The sequence below is a fragment of the Dromiciops gliroides genome, chromosome 6, assembly GCF_019393635.1.
Source record: "Dromiciops gliroides isolate mDroGli1 chromosome 6, mDroGli1.pri, whole genome shotgun sequence".
In the NCBI taxonomy this organism is placed as follows: Eukaryota; Metazoa; Chordata; class Mammalia; order Microbiotheria; family Microbiotheriidae; genus Dromiciops; species Dromiciops gliroides.
This window is the reverse complement of record NC_057866.1, coordinates 102897233-102914035: the sequence shown is the minus strand read 5'-3', so window position 1 is coordinate 102914035 and position 16803 is coordinate 102897233. Positions and strand designations below refer to the sequence as shown.

The window sequence follows — 16803 nt, the reverse complement described above, 5'->3', positions numbered from 1 at the left end:
CTCTGAGGTTTCTTCCAATCCCGAGACTGTTTGTGTCTCTGTTTTCTATGTAGTTTATGGTGTGTAAGTTAGATGTAGTCTAAGGCTGATATATCAGTGGAAAGACAAATTGTGGTAGCATAGCTAATATATAGGGGACTAGAAATAAAAATGGAAGCTGTTGCCAGTGAAAGCCAGATTTCTCATGATTTATCTCCCTTTCTTCTTCTAATCACCACTTCAGGTTTCATTTCTCATCTTTCCTCTACTCTCCCACACCAGAGACTCCCTGGGCTATAGGACCTTCTTTTGCTCTCATGAGCTTTGTAATAACTTAGACTTCTTCCCATTCCCTAATCTCAGCTTTGGAGTGGGGCCTGCTGCTTCTGTGTAGGCCACACTTGTGATAGAGTGAGCTGTCCAATGCCTTGTTTTTCTAGGATGGTTCTGTAGTGTGCATGTGTTTCAGTTGCTACTAAAATTTAGCCTTTTCTTACTGATGCCAAATCCCTTAGACTCTGTTTCATACTCTCTGTTGTGTCTTGTAGTTCATAAAGCTAATGATTTAATAGTATACTTTGCTTGTTCATCTGAAGAACTTTCTCCTTTTTAACTCAATCCCTTATTTACATGTTGGTAACATTTGTGTGTGATGTTCTCTTAAGGCTACTGCATCTGGATAGCAAAAGTATTAGTAGCTTGGGTACTGTGCATTGTTACTCATTGAAATTCCTGTTTTATTTACCTGTGGCTTCCTTGTCCAGGCTTCCAGGGTAGCTGACCGCCTTTCCCCTTGAGCACATTCTGTTTCTTTTAAGACATTTGTGGGCTTGGTTGCCTTTTATTTACTGTGAAGTTTGGAGCCTTATGCATCATTCAGTTTGGTATTCTCTGGAGCCTAGTGGTTTTATGGACTGCAGTCGGTTTGGGGATGGGAAAATCAGTTTCCTGCATAATAGAACTGCTGCTCTGCCTTCTTTCTCAAGTCTTCATAATGTAAAAGGAGATCTTGGGAAGCTTTCCTTACATCATTCTGCAGTGTGTCCTGTGCTTCTTCCCAGTCTGGTGGTATTCTTGATGTGTAGTGTGCTATTAGAGGCATCAATCAACCTTTCCTAAGCACCTGTTATGTGCCTGGCCTGTGCTAAGTGCTGGACTACAAAGAAAGGTTGAAGCCAGTCCCTGTTCTCAAGGAGCTTACACTTTTTTTTTTGTTTTTTTTTGGGGGGGGGGCAATGAGGGTTAAGTGACTTGCCCAGGGTCACACAGCTAGTAAGTGTCAAGTGTCTGAGGCTGGATTTGAACTCAGGTCCTCCTGACTCCAGGGCTGGTACTTTATCCACTGTGCCACCTAGCTGCCCCTGAGCTTACGCTCTTAATGGGGAAGACATGTCAGTAACTACGTAGAGAGCTATACAGGGTAAATTAATCAGCAGAGGAAGGCAGTACCTTTGTGTATGAAACCTTGGTGTCAGAGGTACCGGGCCTTAGGGACCTCTCACTTATGTTGCTCATCACCCTCTCTCTTGTGGAACCTGAGGCTCCAGGGGCTAGCATCAGAGTCGGAGAATGGGCCACTTTGCCCAGAGACTTGTCCTATATATAGGTCCAGCAGAGGGGAAGCAAGGATTCCTTTTTCTGTCATTGCTCCAGTTCCATGCCAAAGACTCTCTTGTTTCACAATCAGTGTTTCCCCTCATCTCTCCTTCAGTCCCACCAGGTGTGTCATGGGCTCCTCTTCTTCCACCACTGTCGCAATCTTCCAAAGCCCTTCCAGGCATGTGTGGGGTGACTCTCTTGTTCATGCTGCAATTCAGCTTAGCTTTTGCCTTATTGTTTTAGGAAATTGCCCTGAAGGCTAGACTGGCTAAGCTAACTTTGCTATACCTTGTGGCCATGGTGCCTTCAGCCTTTTGAAACCTTCTGTTGTCTTATACCTGGTCACACACACACACACAGCATCCCCCCCAGCACACACATACACACACACACACACACACACACACATACATAAACAGTCCAGTTTCTTCAGGTGCCAATACAAATGAATTTCTTTTCAGTGTTCTCCTCTGAGTTGGCCTTATCTTGAATTTTGACTTTTCTCCCTCTGCCTGCCCCTTCCCTTCCCTGGGCAATGTGCCTTTTGTTCTTGTTAGTCCTATGTCTCAGGGGGCAAATGTGGTTCTCTCTGTTTGTCTTTCCACTTTGCATCTTCTTCCCAGGCAGTTGGACTGGATTATACAAATTATCCCAGATTGCTTCTTGAAAGATCTCCAAAAGCAAGAGGGAGGAAGTGGCTGGCTCCATTACAGTTATTTGGTATGTAGGAAGAGGGACCACCATTAGGGTAGGGATTTGTAGTCTGTGCCACATGGATATATGAAAAAACATTTTCTATAAAGAGATTCGACAAAAACCTATCACTGTTTAATGTGGACTTCTCTAGGTTAAGATCTTTTTATGCTGTATTGTTATTTAACATTTACAGGTTGGTATACTGAGCATTATAACCATGATCTAAGTAAAACAATCTTTAAAAGACCCATTATAGTTTTTTAAGTTTTACATACAAGCATGAGTTATATATCCCTTTATTTTTTAGTCTATGTAAGTATTAAGATTTGGTACCCTTAAAATCATTGGCATGCGTACTATGCATATTAGTTTAGCTTTTTCTTTTGCCTTGGGGAACATGCCTTCCCTTGTCTAAATCTCATATATTCATCCATTAATCCAATTTCTACTCTGAAAAATGACTTTCTTATAACTTTAGTTTTTGTGGGATCTGACTCCAAGACTCTTTGGTACCTAAGCATCAGTTGGAACATCAGGATGGTCAATTAGCATTACCCTTTGTAGAACATTAGACTGCAGAATCATTAATCCCTAAATATTAAGATCTTTTTTAAATCTCAGAATAAATTGGAGAAAGACCAGTCTGAGTTAGTAAAAATTTGAATTACTGAATATTTTAAAAAGAATAAATGTTATTTTCAAATAACTAATCTCTAACATTAAGTAGGGTGTCTTGGGATACTTCCTTAAATAACAGAAGAGTGTTGTGTAATAATCACATTGTTAGTATTCAAATAGATGATGCCAAAGTACTTTAAAAGTCTGTTTCTTGACCAAATTAAGCATTTCTCCTAAATTCTCATTTACGCTTTTATTTGGTTTAACAGATGCTTTTTTTATGATACTTACTGCAGAAGTGGACTTCAGCCCAGCCAATGCTGTTACCATGAATTATCATAAATTAGAGAAGTAAAAATTAATAGCCTTCCTTGGGCTCATTTGTGGAAATAAGATTATTGATTACTTTTTAAATAGCTGCATTTAAGATGATGTGTGAGTGTGTGGTGTGTAATAACATTAACACTCTTCATGGTGTTTTTTTTCTTTATTAGCAGGAGCTCAGCAATGAGTCACGCCTGCTTCTGCTATGCGGTGATATGTTCCATCCCTGTGTCTGCGTATATCATCCTGGTGACATCTCTACGTTACCATTTGTTTATATGGAGTGTGTTTTCTCCAAAACTTCTCTATGAGGGAATGCATCTATTACTCACAGCTACCATTTGTGTATTTTTCACAGCCATGGACCAAACCAATCTCATAAAACCTTAGTCTATTAAGTATGCCAGGAAAGAACTGAGCTTTTTAAAATGCCTATTAATTGCTGACTGGATTTGAGTAATGGAAGATAAGTTTAACTACTTAGAAGATCGTTCTAGAAAAAGATAAAAAGTTATTTATGGCTTATGAGTTCTACCAGTTTAAAAAAAATCTTCAACTTCTTTGACTTTTGTACTTGAATTTAGATTTACTGTAAATGACTTTTGGTGGTTGAGATGGGAGAGGGGACTGACTGGTGAGGGAGGGGGAGGAGGAGGAGAAACTCTTCAACCATTTGAAAAAGTACTAATTTTGTTTCAAAATATTAAATTTAATTACAAACCATGACCATTTCCCCTTAATGAGTCAGTCTAAAAACATCTGGTTTTGTTGATTTACTCCAAACATATTATAAATTTAGAGTTTTGTTTGTTAATGAATGACAGTTTTTAAAAATTTTTAAAACTTTACTGAACTGCTGGATGCACTTGACTGAGGGGCTAAGAAGTGGAAGGAGAAGCAGACGTATCAGTCAAAAATGTTTTTATCCAACTCTGCCATGATTATTCATGAGATAGCATGGAGAAAGAAAGAGCGACATGAGGCTAACTCTATGACCCTCCATGAGCAGTAGCAGGCAGCTAAATTCCTGGATTGTAGTCACGGGACATTCTAGGCCGAAGGAGGAAACTGAAAGAGAGGAAGAACATCGGCTTCAACCAAGGGACAGAAGGTACAAAGAGCTAGAGGAGAATCGTAACAAGGATGCTGGTGCCCGACATTGCCCTGGGCTGGTCAAGGGTCAGGGAGGAGAGAGGATGTTCACTTGTACTCCCCCTGCTCCCTGGGAAGACATCCCTGAGCTAAGCCTGTGCATGTGAGAATAAGGGTGCACCAGGTGTCCAGCCAACACTTAGAAACTCTTGTAAAGAGAAACAAGGACAGGAACAGTGAGATGCAATAATTCCTCTGAAAAAGACCTGGAGGATTTAATGATTCTGAGGTCATTATGAGTCATCGATGTGGCATGGCAGCTAAAACCACTAATGGGATCTTAGTCTTCATCAGTAAAAACATCCTGTCCAGAATTTTTCAGGTCACAGCTCCTCTGTCTTCTGCCTTGGGGGGTCTGGTGGATAAGGCACTGGACCTGAAGTCAAGAAGATCTGAGTTCAAATCCACCCTTAGACGCTTCCTGGCTGCGTGTTCCTGAGCAAGTCACTTAGCTTCTCTCTTCTTCAGCTTCCTCATCTGCAAAGTGGAGACAATCATGGCACCTGTCTCCCGGGGTGGCTCTGATGGTCAGACGAGATGGTACTTGTTTGGTTTGGTTTGGTTTGGTTTTTTGCGGGGCAATGGGGGTTAAGTGACTTGCTCAGGGTCACACAGCTAGTAAGTGCCGAGTGTCTGAGGTCGGATTTGAACTCAGGTCCTCCTGACTCCAGGGCCGGTGCTCTATCCACTGCGCCACCTAGCTGTCCCCTAAGATGATACTTGTAAGGTGTGTAAGGTGCTTTGCACACCTTAAAGTGCTTTTGTTATATTGTGATTAAGAGGAAGGACATTAAGCTAGAACACATGTGGGACAAGATGACCAAGATAGTCAGAGGATCCAGAAGCTTGTTCTGTGAATATCAGTTGATGGAACTGAAGACATTTACCCTAGAGAAGAGGAGGCCTAGGAAGAAAGTGACAGGTGTCTTCATGTATATTAAAGGGATGCCCTATGGAAGAAGGATTAGGGAAGGGAGAAGCATGCATCATAAATATAAAGCTGTGATTAACTGTCATCTAGTTCAGTAGTCCCTCCCCGTACCAGTTCTACACATGAGGAAACTGAAACTCAAGAGAATTCAGTAACTTAATAATTTGCCTAAGGTTGCTGGTAGTAAACATAAGAGGGAGGATGTTGAGGAGGGTATGGGATAGTACCTAAATGTCTTTTCCAACTCTTTCATATTCTAGGACGGATCCTCAGACCGGGTTTGGAGTGACAAAAGTGTTCCTTTATCAAAGGTGTTCAACAAGGAACTGACCGTACATGTTAATTACATGTCCAAAACCTGACAATTTTGCAAAACTTGTGAAATGTGATGAAAAAACAAATGAACATTCTCCAAGAGCTTTGGGAAGCAGCTACCTGGCTTTTCCTAGAATAGCCAAAAGTTCTTTCTCTCCTTTGGGTTTTCAGAGAAAATATCTTCAGAGAATGGAAGGTCAACAAATAGTCAGACTTGGTAATAGGTGGGATCGTGTGAAGCACAAACCTAATTATTCTGACTCAAACCTTGACTCAGCATCCTTGACCCTGTGGTTTTAGAATTGAAGAGGAAAGGGAAAGGGCACTGCATCTGGGAGGCAGGACCAAAGCGTTTGGTCCTACTTGTCAAGTGGCAGCTCCTTGAGAGCAGGGCCTGGGTTTGGTTGGGTTTTTAATACCTTTATACAGGCTGTCCCAAAAGTCTTAGTGCAGCGTTAAGCTCTAATATCTTAAAAACTGCACTAAGGTTTTGGGAATACCCTGAATGTATTTCCTGGCACTTAAGTAGATATTTAATAAAATTCATTATATGGAATTGGTAAGAGCTGATGTTTAAGTAACTGACCTTACTACCAACCCATTGTGAGTTATAAAAGAAAATTGATATCCAGTTATAGCCAACATTCCTCCAGCAGGGAGAGAAGGGCTCTGACACAGGGGAGTCAGATTATCGGAAAGAAATTGAGCTGGAGAGGGTTCCATTTGTTATTTACTTTCAATTCCTGAGAATGAAAAACTTATCACATAGGTCTATTTTGGTGTATGAGTGTGTCTGTGTGTGTGACATGTACCTGGGATCATTGGCTAATAAGTTGAATGAGTTAAAATCACAGCCCAGAAAAACACTGACAGGCCAGATAATGGTGTCAGCATCTCTGGTAAACAAGACTGTTTAGAGACAGTCCTAGTCATGCCCCTAGGCAAATGTAACAGCAGAAGGAGTTATCAACCCATCCAGGAGTGAGGATGCTGGTATGGCAAGGGCAGAGGCTGAGTGGCCTAAGGCAAGCAACATCAAGTTACTGTCTGTTGAACAAGTAAGAGATTGCTTTGATGCTGATCTGGAAAAGATCAGCCTCATATTCTAGGGCAGGGTTTCTTAAACTTTTTCCACTCTCGACTCTTTGCCTGAGAAATTTTCACTCGACCCCAGGTATATAGGTATATATAAAATGGATACACATAACCTTTCGATGTTGCCAAATTTTTAATGACCCCCACATTCAGTTATGGGACCCTATACGGAGTCTCAAACCACAATCGAAGAAGCTCTGTTCTAGAAAAACCAGGTAGCTGATTCCCAAAGCTCTTGGCCTTCCCCCTGCTTCCCTAAGAATGCAGAAGACCAGTCCTGTCTGAATAATATTCCAGGAGGATTGGAGATCACTAGGGAGATTCCACTGGCCTTGTGGGTAGTAGGATAGAACCTGAGAAATTGCCTGGGCAGCTTTGATAATAGCAACTCAAATTTTATAGTGCTTTAAAGCACTTTGCTCACAGTAGTATCACCATGGGAATTCACCTTTCAAGACATCTGTCTCCAGAATCCCTCTCACTGAATGAATTTCAAAGACTGAGGCTTTCCCTTTCTTCATGTTTAGGAAATAGGATAGGGTGCGGAGACTAAGAGAGAGCAACTTATCAGATGGTTCACTTTTAACAAGATGACAATTAGAATAAATGTAAAGTTCTCTTACAGTCAAAGAATCAATTTACAAGGGCAAAGCAGTGACTAGCCCTGGTTCAAAGACATTCTGGGAGGGGCAGCTTGGTGGCGAAGTGGATAAAGCATGGGCTCAGGATTCAGGAGTACCTGAGTTCAAATGTGGCCTCAGACACTTGACCTTACTAGCTGTGTGACCCTGGGCAAGTCACTTAACCCTCATTGCCTGGCAAAAAACCAAAACAAACAAAGAAATTCTGACAGTTATTTTGGACTGCCTGCTCAAGGTAAATCGGTGTGTGATGTAGCAGTGTGATATCCCCAAAGTTAATGCTATCTTAGGCTGCATTAATAAAGGCAGAGTTTTCCAGGACCAGGAGTGGGGTGATATTCTTGTCTGACACCCTGGCCAGGCCATACAGGGAGTATTGTATTCAGTCTTGGATGCTGCATTTTAGAAAAGATGCCTGACATGTATAGAGAGGGGAGACCATGATAGTGAGTGTGTTTGAAACCTAACATACCGAGGGGATTGCAGATGTTTTGCATAGAAAATAAAAATCATGGTATATACAGTCTCCATCAAAAAAGATGAAAGGCCGTCATGGAAAAGGGATTAGACTTCTTCTGCATGGCCTAGATGGTAATAGGAGCAAAGGGTGAAAGGAAACTTTGGGAAGATCAAGGAACCTAAAATTCTATGAAGGAAGACAGCCCAAAAGAGACAAGATGCACTTATGGATGAAATTTTCATAAAGACTGATAGTGAAAAGGCAGGGAGTGGAGCGGGTTGGGGCTGGGGGAGGGGTGGAACAGTGTCCTCAGAGACCATTGTGAATGCATTCAGAACTCATTGTCCAAGTTAGATTTTTTAAAAATGCATAAAAATGGAAGCAAGAGCAGATAACCGAAGATGAATACAAAAGAGTGGCATGGCTGTGTAAGAACAGTGCCAAGAGGATTAAAACTCTGAAGATGCTGAGTGTGGAAATGAATGCTAAGTACAACCCAAAGAGCCAGAGCGAGGTGGTAGGCAAGAAGAACATCAAAGAAGGGATCGTTGCTGGCAGGAGGGGGATGAGGAAGGAAGCTTTGGAATGTTATGCTCCCCCCCCACCCCCCCACCCCCCCCCCCCCGAGGATGGGAGGATGGGAAGATGAAGGACTTTTGATGGTATTTGTACTTTTTAAAGTGGTAGCTTGCCTTTTTCAAACCATACTGCTGCAGGCACAGCAGTGACCGTGAAAAGAAGAGATAACTCTAGCAGGAAAGTTCTAGCACAAGGACCACAGAAAGGGTACATCAAAGCATAAGCAGTGAGCCTATGTGGCTATCTGTCCTGATGGCGACTCCTGCTCACTGGCCATAAATGCCTGGTATAGTTCATCCAGTGCTATGGGCAAGACAGGAGAAGGAGGGTCCCGTGTGACCTCTGGGAAGCTGAATTGTCAGTGTATGTCAGCTCCCTGGTCTTGCCAGAGACGCAGCTTGAGGGGACTTTGGATTTTACTGATGAGGAAACTGAGCCCTAGAAAAAGAAAATGATTTGCCAAAGATTACATAGACGGTAAGTAATAGACCCGTGGCCTTTGATGACAAACCCATTGCAGTTCACACATCACTAAGATAATATGTAGGACAAAAAGGTTTTTATACAACTCTTAAAAGTTTTGGTCTTTCTGTTACCCTGTAACTACAAACCTCTCTGGGAAGAAGTAAAGGAAGGCTATGACTGGAATTATTTGAGGACTAACAAACACTCAACTTGTATTTTGCTTTTGTTTTCTCTACCAAAGAGAATGATCTTTGGTCTGAGGACTTAACAAAGATTATTAACAGAGTTGAAACTCAAGAACATGAGAGAATGGAAAGAGAGCATCTAGCTGTTCTCATATAAGTTCAGGTCTCCAGGTCAGGACAAACTTCATCCCAGGACAATGAAATCCCTAGTAGATGTGATTCCTGAGCTATAGAATATGACTAAGGGGCAGCTAGGTGGCAAAATGGATAAAGCACCAGCCCTGGATTCAGGAAGACCCGAGTTCAAAATCTGGCCTCAGACACTTGACACAGTGACCCTGGGCAAGTCACTTAGCCCTCGTTGCCCTACCAAAAAAAAAAAAAATATGACTAGAGAGGGACAGCTATCCAGATTTTGAAAGGATTACTAGACAAGTAGATCAGGGGAATCCTGGAGTTAGAACTTGTTTTAGCAAAACACTTTAAGTTGCCTATGCTGTTCTTATAGAAAAGATGGCAAGAAATTGGCTACGTGATAGTATGATTAGGTGGAAAGGGAAGGGAAAATAAATGCTGGTTTGTTAAGCACCAGGCGCTGGTAAATGCTTTATAAATATTATCACATTTGAAGTAGGTGGATTTAGAATTGGTTGAATGGTAGACCTAAAGAGTAATTATTAATGGGTCTATATCATTGGAAGGAGGCCTCCAATGGAATGCCAAAGGGTTTGGCCTTGATCCTGTGTTCTTTAATGTTTTTATCAATGACTTGAATTTAAAGGCACAACTGACATTCTTCAAATTTGCAGATGCCATTGGCAAAGTCAGGGTCCAAAAAGATCTGGACAGAATGTAGGAAAGAATTGTGGTACTGTGGGTAAAGGATCTTCGTTCATACCCTGCCTCTAATGCTTGCCACTCATGTGACTTTGGGCAGTTAACTCACAACCTCCCTAGGCCTCCTTTTCTTAACATGTAAAATGAGGTCAGTTGGACAAGATGGCCCCTTATGTTTCTTCCAGCCCTAGGTCATTGGGTTGAAACTAAAAGATTAAAGTTTAATAGGGATAAACATAAAGTCTAATACAGGTTTAAAAAAACCCTTCACAATACAAAATGGAAGAAATGTGTGTAGTTATCAGTTCTTGTGGAAAAGATTGGGGGAGTTCAGAGTTCTGCAAACTCAGTATGACTCAACAGCATGATAGAGCAGAAAAACAAAAAGCTAATGCTTTAAGACGCATAGTTTCAAGGACTAGAAAGGCGACTGATAGTCTCCTATCCTGATCAAACTACACCTGGAGCATTCTGTTCAGTTCTAGGACATCTTAGGGAGGACATTGATAAACTCAAGAGCATCTAGAAAGCAGCAACCAAGATGGGGAAGAGCCATATGAGGACTGGTTAAAGGAACGTGGCGGGTCGGGGGGGGGGGTGGAGGGGTGGCATTTAGCCTAGAGAAGATATGGCTTTGCGGGGAGCATGAGAGCTGGGTTTAGATATTTGAAGAGCCATCCCATGGAAGAGGATTTAAATTTTTTCTTCATGATATCAGATGGCAGAACTAGGAATAATGGGAAGAAGTTACAGAGAAGTAGATTTTGGCTCATTATAAATGAAAACTTCCCAACAACTAGAGATAGGAACAGGACCTGTGATTTCATTGGTATAGGGAACTCCAGGAGTTTATATAGGTCAGCACATTCTCTGAAACTTAAAGTCTGGGAGAGTTAACCAGGCCCCTGAGAGGTTAAGTGAGTGGCCTAAGATTACAGTCAGTATGCATTTGTGATAAGGCTTAAACCCAGGTCTTCTTGACTCCAGGGCAAGTTCTCCATCCACGCAGCAGGCTGCCTTCCTAGTCCTAGCAATGAGGATTAGCTAAAAGTGAAATTAGTTGCCTTTGGGAAGTAGAGTTCCCTTTCATTGGAAATCTAGCAAAGCTGGATGACCATGTATTGAATAAATTGTAGAAAGGATTCTCAATATTCAGATACAGACTGAGCAAGATGTCTTTAAGGACCCTTCTGGCCCTGAGAGTCTTGACATAATGCCCCCCTCTAGACTATATGTTTTCTAGGAAGACAAAGGGTGAGGAGGGAAATGCTACTAATTAGAACTAAAAGTGGAATGGTATGGGTCTGACCAGATAAACCCTGAATGACTTTCCAGCTCAGAGAAACTTGATTGACATTTCCATATGTTATCTGTAAAATGGGTTACAACAACGAAACCTTTAGGTTTACAAAGGACACTTAGTTTCTTCCAAGGAGTGAAATGCCCCTGAAAGGCAAGATACACTTGCAGGTCCTGGGCTATCTGAGTGGCAGTGAAGAGCATAAGAACTTCAACATGGGGAAGTATAAAGTGAGGGAAAAAATTACTTAAAATATGCTTGAAAAAACAATGCATTCAGTTTGGCCCAAGAATGGGATTTTGGCAACATTGTTGATTATTCCCTGAAGATTTCATCCCAATGGATATTTGGCCACACACTACTATTCCATGTGTGAGTCTTATATTTTCCAAAACAGTGACCTTTCTGAAGAATGGACCTTTCCCGACCCCCACCCCCCAGACTATAAGCCGCCTGAGAACAGGGACTTAATCTGTTTCTTCTCTGTCACAACGCAGAAGTGAGCAAACAGGTAACTGATAAACTCTGCTGGTTTGGTTGGTACCGAAGAAGGGCAGTGATAAAAATCAGGTGTTTGACCATCTTGATGTTTGTTTTTATCAGGAAAGCCAGTTGCTTCTTTCTGTCATGGCCAAGTGCTTTTGATTTGCTCTTGGTAACCTTAAGTAGAGTTTATTTGCAAGCCTATTCCATGAAGAAATTTGGATGAACTGATTTAGGTCTCATTTGAAAATATTTTGAAATGATTCCTGAAAGTTTCTCAACTTAGGTAATTAATATGAATATTTTGCATGTGCAAAAGTTTCAATTATATAAGTCATTCACTTCGGGGAGGGTGCAAGGGGAGGGAAGAGTAATGTTCATGGTATCATAGATGTAAAATAGGAAGGAACCTTAAAGATCATCCAGTCCAACCTCATTTTATAGATGAAAAAACTGAGACCCAAAGAAACTATGACTTGACCAAGGCCACACAGATATTAAGGAGCAGTGTCATGACTTGAACCCAAGCCCTCAAACTCCAAATCCAGCATCTTTTCTTTCTTTCTTTTTTTTTGGTGGGGCAATGAGGGTTAAGTGACTTGCCCAGGGTCACACAGCTAGTAAGTGTCAAGTGTCTGAAACTGGATTTTAACTCAGGTCCTCCTGAATCCAGGGCCAGTGCTTTATCCACTGTGCCACCTAGCTGCCCCTAGCATCTTTTCAAGATACTATGTTGCCTCTTAGCCTTTTGGCAAAATGGATAGGGGCGGGGGGAGGACAAGGAGAGGCAGGAAGGAGGGTATGGGGAGTCAGCCGCTGATTATGGATAAACTAGGGTTTCAGCTGGCCCTGCCCTTCAGGATGGGAGAAGTGGGTTTTGGGGGGCATAGTGAGGGGAGATGGCCAGTTGAAGGGCTCCACCAAGACTGCTGTTTGTTAGGGTCGAGTGAAGGTTCAGATACTCTTGCTCTGTGGTATTCCTTTTCTCCTGCTCTGACTCAGTTACTTTCAGCAGCTAGGTGGAGACTAAAACAATTTCCTATTCATCTTTTTGTCTGCTCAGGAATTCTCACCCTTGATAAGTTATTGGTTATCATGAACTATCCCTGTATAGTTCACTGGAAATGAGACCCTACCATCATCACTCAGATGAGTGGCACTCAGCACCTGAAATGCTCCCTGGAAATTACAGGAAACACAGGAAGCTTGCAAGGTCACAAGGTTCCCAGGAAGGAGCCAAGGGCATCGGGCTGCTTGTATCGGATGCGCTGTACTTTAAAACAGGTTTTATTAATCCTGAAATGACAAAGTATTTATTGACATTATGCTGAGGATCAAATGTCAGATCAAAAGGCAAAATGGAGAATAGGGCTTCCTTGAATGGTTTCACATAGGTAAGTAGATTTCCCTCTCAACCCAGAGACCTTAAAAAACCATTTAACATGACTTAACATTGGGTTTGAAACAGCTCTGCAGTACCAACAAGCAAGCTCTTCTCTCAGCAGCACCAGGAAATCCTTCAGAGAAGTCAAACTGTGTAAAAGAATCATGATCTTTTAATACCATTTTATTCCCAAACTGAATGAGACTCTCCCCACCCCATCCTCAGCTTTATAGATGTCCTGTCTTGTCCATTACAATACCAAAAAAAAAAAAAGGGAACAGAATCAGGTGAATATATTTGGAGTGTATGGGGATAATATCAATTGGCAACAGGTGAGAGCCTTTCCCCTCATATAAAAAATAGTTACAGAGATATAGAAATGATTTATCCTTATTCACATGTCACAAGTAATTCTCCATTCAAGTCCCTGTGGCATATTCATTTTTTCAGGTCTTACCATGTTATAAGACAAAAGAAATTTTTTTTGGCCAACAATAATAACTGGACAGCACCGAAGGATGGCACTGAAAATGTGCATCCATTAACCAATTCCCTCAAGGACAGAACTGAACAAAGAAGAAAGATGGCATTTCAACAAGATTACAGTTATGTCATGGTGATGCCTATTCTGGTCAGATCAACCAGATAGGTAACTGCCAAATCTCAACTCCACTTTGTTCTGTGGTGACACGGCTAGACATTGTTCATTCTCACCCTGGCATCCTGCTTCCAGTTGGGCGAGGCAGTTTGGAGAGACACTTTAGCACAAGTGTTCAACATTTTGGTAATTAGAAGGGGTTTCAAAGACCTGGCCTTGTGTTTCACGTGTAAAAGCTTCTTTTTGCCCAATTCTACTTTCCTCTCTAAGCTTATTACTCTCTAAACTCCTTCCACAAAAGAATGGCCTTTTCTTCCAATATGGACCCCTTTGGAGACTTCCCTTACCCCAGGTTAAGACAATACAGCCTCCAATTCATGGGTCAGAAAATTAGTACTACTAGAAAGCAAGCACATTTCATCCTTATCCTGGAGCCCCCGATGACTAGAATGTAGTGAAAGATATTCCTTGATATTTCTAGGAGTAACAAGAACCACTGTAAGGCCATATTTACCACTTCAACTGTCAACACAACATTGAAACACTGATTGACAGGGATAGGACAGGAATTCAGTCAGCCATCCTCATTTCGTGTATCTGCCACTGAATAATCACTTTGCCTTTTAAAATGAAATAGCTGGTAGTTTAGCTGAATTTTTCAGTCAAAAAAGTGATACCCGTTGCCTATGTCAACACTGTCTCAACTGAAATGGTTACTCAGTAGTTTCAGGGGGTTACTGCACTGCCAGGGGTCTCAAGTCATAGGGGTTCTATTTGACCAATCTTTAATGAAAGCCTGGCTTTTCTGGGAAGTTTACTTTCCTAAGTGTATATGATATCACCTGTTAACTTAATTCAGCTGTTCTGTATTTAAATAAGAAATATATGAATTTGAGCTGAGAAATATCACCACTGCCTCAAATAATAACATGAAGTTTTAAAATATTAATCAATAAATAATGAATTATTCAATATATACTTGCTAACACATATCTAATATACTTCTGTACCTTTCACTGCTATCATAAACTTCTAGAAAAATGACAAGGAAAAAGGCCTGTTTGAAGAAAAGTAACAATCCTGGTATCATTAGCTGAATGAACATAAAGCAGGGACTCTAAATAGCAGACTGAAAAGATACCATAGTGGGATGGACATAAATTTAAAAAAATAAATTCAACATTCTTAAGATGTCTGGAACTAGAATTCTAACCACTGAGAACAATCAGACCAATTCTTTACTTTTCCATAGGGTTTCCCTGAGCACTGGTCTTTGGAACAATTTGAGTTTCAGAATATTTGGAATTTTGATTCTCATAGCAAAACTTTTAAAAAATAAAATTTTGATATTCTGTAACCTCCAAAAAATAGAACTACATGTTTTTGGAACTAATAATATTTTGCTTTTAAAATATTATTTGGTATTATTAGCCCCATGGGCTTATGTGAACTAAATTTCTCTTGGGCCAATCCAAAGGGCTTCTTAAGCTCCTCTTCTTATATTTTCCATTCCCCCTAGATATCATTCAGGACAGTTATTGAACCCAGGTTTTGGCCAGCATGCTTGCACTATTTGGTGACTTTCTGAAGCAGAGAACCTGTTTCATCCATTCTGTCTAACCTGCCCATAAACTATAGCTGGTAGACCCCCATCATTCCATGAGGCCATATGGGAAAACATCTTTTCTCATACCAGGTTCTGGGGCAAAGAGGGAAAATCAGCCATGTCCAGAGTTATGAGCCACTGGAGTTTGGAAATAAGTAGTAAACCAAAAATAACAGTGTGCTATCCCAAGAAAAGATTAAAAAAAAGTTTTACACATTTTGATTGCAAATATGGAAAGACTCATAAGGCATTTGACAGTTTAGGTTGTACAAATTGTGCACATCAAAAAACATCAGAGAAAACAAAATAACACTATGAGATTTAGCACTTTATGCTAATACTGCATTTATACTTTCTGAGTCACTGGGTCCAAACCCAACTCAGCAACCTTTCCAAAAATTGTACTCCTTTCCATTTCATACCATTCCTTAATATTAGGAAAAGAGTCTTACTTTTCCTCAGGAAAAGATTACCCTACACCTAAATATCAAAGCTAAACTCTGCCAAGTCTAGCAAGGTCTACATAGCACAAAATACAAAGGGAGTTCTAGAAATCATCCAATGTCTTTGATCAATATAGCCAGCCAAACAGAGTAGTTGTGGTGAAATCATCCACTTGGGGCCTCAACTATCTAGCTTAACTGTTAAGTTGAGCAAATCAACTGGATATTTGCCAGTTCCCTGCTGTACCCTACTCCTACTGCCACTTTGTGTTCCTACTGCCATACTTGTGGTTAATCCAATTCAATTCAGTGAGCATTTATTAAGTACCTACTATGTGCTGGGCATTTTGCAATGAGCTGGCGATATACAGGTAAAAAAGAAACAGATCCTGTCCTCAAGGAGCTTACATTCTAAGAAACTGTGATGCTATCCTTGTGTGGTTCATTGGTATCCTCATGATGTAACCTGAAAATGATGAAGGCTCCCCAGCACATTGGCTGGACTCCTTGTGGTGAACCTGTGGGAGGACATGGGTAGTCTCGGATAGGTTACAAACTTCATTGAGGGAAGGAATATAAGCTCCCTGTGGGCAGAGGCTATTTTTAATTGTCTTTGTATCTCCAGCCCCTAGTACAGTATCTCATACATAGTAGGCACTTTATAAGTGCTTGTTACATTGGATTTTTATATGCAAGGTATAACCAATGTGAACAACAAGGTAGCTATATGATAAGTATATAGACATGGCTGGAGAATATGCCTCACTTTCTTCTACTGTCCATGCAAGCAAAATGAAATATAAATTTGAATTTGTATTGATGAATTCCATAAACTAAATACCTCCATCTTTTTTGTGTCTATAAAACACAAAGTGGATAGTGACCAATTCTCTGATTAATTTGATGGACAGCCAAACATCAGATGAATGCTAATTGGCCTGAATTAACATGCTCATCTACCTATATGACCAAATGGATCCATTAAATAACAAAGCTCTCTTTTCTTTTGTGCCATATAGACTGCTTTGGAGTACAGGGGAGTTGCTTAATTTCTGCGGTGTTTCCTCAGTTTTCTGTTTGGCTTTGGTACTTTGTGAACTATCTGATTCACCA

The 16803-nt window shown here is 40.9% G+C and overlaps 1 protein-coding gene across 6 annotated transcripts in view; it reads left to right on the top strand.

Annotated features, from left to right (window-relative positions):
• The window catches only part of PIGG (phosphatidylinositol glycan anchor biosynthesis class G), a 105476-nt gene extending 98889 nt beyond the window's left edge, over positions 1-6587 (top strand). For 2 of the 6 annotated variants that reach the window (XR_006353654.1, XR_006353657.1), the window contains 2 exons: positions 3387-4908; positions 5560-6587. Coding sequence is in view for 1 of the 6 variants with exons in the window: in XM_043973288.1 (XP_043829223.1) it covers positions 3387-3606 (220 nt within the window). In the remaining 5 variants the exon portion in view is untranslated. Of the gene's footprint in view, positions 1-3386; positions 5023-5559 lie in introns of those variants that run through there. The other 4 variants (XR_006353656.1, XR_006353655.1, XR_006353658.1 and 1 more) reach the window with 4 other exon arrangements.
• Positions 6588-16803: the final 10216 nt, after the last annotated feature.